This window comes from Musca vetustissima, unplaced genomic scaffold (genome assembly GCF_032173495.1).
Source record: "Musca vetustissima isolate MV318-11 ecotype Yass unplaced genomic scaffold, APGP_CSIRO_Mvet_v1 utg59593, whole genome shotgun sequence".
NCBI lineage: Eukaryota > Metazoa > Arthropoda > Insecta > Diptera > Muscidae > Musca > Musca vetustissima.
Window position 1 is genome coordinate 1 of NW_026883895.1, and position 1,115 is coordinate 1,115.

Sequence of the window (1,115 nt, forward strand, 5' to 3'; positions counted from 1 at the left end):
ACCACCACAGGCACTGGTACTGGTACAGGCACAGCACCAACTAATACGACTACTACAACTTCAACTGGTGCTGGAACTTCACCCACTGGTACAGGTACTGCCCCAACTGGCAGTGGTGGTACTTCTCCTACTGGAAGTGGTGGTGCTACACCTCCCGCAACAGCTACGGCCACAGCTACTGCCACAGCTCCAGCACCAACCTCACCACCTGCCGGAACAGCACCAGCACCCACAGGTTCGGCACCAGCACCCACAGCTACGGCGCCAGCACCCGCACCAACAGGTACATCACCATCACCAGCCCCAACAGGTACAGCCCCAGCACCAACAGCCCCATCACCAACTCCCCGTGCCTTGGCTCTGGATGAAATTGAGGAGAATGAAATTGAAGCCGCCTCCCTTGATGAGGATGATAATGCCCTGGCCGATGATGAAGAGGGAGAACGTGCTCGTCGCCTTCGTCGTATGCGCCGCACTCGCCGTCGTAACAGTCGCAACAAGGCTCGTCGTAATCGTAAAATCCGTCGTAATCGCAAAATCCGCCGTAATCGCAAAATCCGCCGCAACCGCAGACTTCGTCGTCAGCGTAAAAATCGTGCTGTAAGACGTCGTCGCATCAACCGCCGCCACCGCAGGAATAACAGAAGTGGTTAAGGAAGGCAATTAAATGGATTTGAAAGTGTTTTGGAACCAAGAAAGATTTAATAAAAATAATAAAAAAGTATTCGAAATGTTTTTTTTCATTTCGTAATAAGCATCGAAAAAAAAATATTTAACAAATCCAGTCCGACAAAAATTTATTTAAAAAATGCAGTCTTCGAAAAACAGTATTTAAAAAATCCACGCCTTATATAAGGCCTCAAAAAAAGTATTTAAAAAATCGACGCCTTATATAAGGCCTGGAAAAAAGTATTTAAAATATCCACGCCATATAAGTCGTTTGTAACTCATCGAAATAATCATTTCCGAACCTATAAAGTATATATATTCTTGATCAGCGTAAAATTCTATGACGATATAGCTATGTCCGTATGTCTGTCTGTTGTAATCACTCTAACGTTTAAACGAATTGAGCTAGAACGCCAAAATTTAGCATAGAGTCTTTTGTCTGCAGT

At 45.3% G+C, this 1,115-nt stretch overlaps 1 protein-coding gene across 1 annotated transcript; it reads left to right on the forward strand.

Moving 5' to 3' along the window:
• Positions 1-94: 94 nt before the first annotated feature.
• Positions 95-600, forward strand: LOC133330886 (skin secretory protein xP2-like; the record flags this gene model as incomplete). The annotated part of the gene is made up of 1 exon (XM_061539287.1): positions 95-600. A coding segment is annotated over one exon (506 nt), but the record flags the coding sequence as incomplete, so codon positions are not given.
• Between the last annotated feature and the right edge of the window lie 515 nt (positions 601-1,115).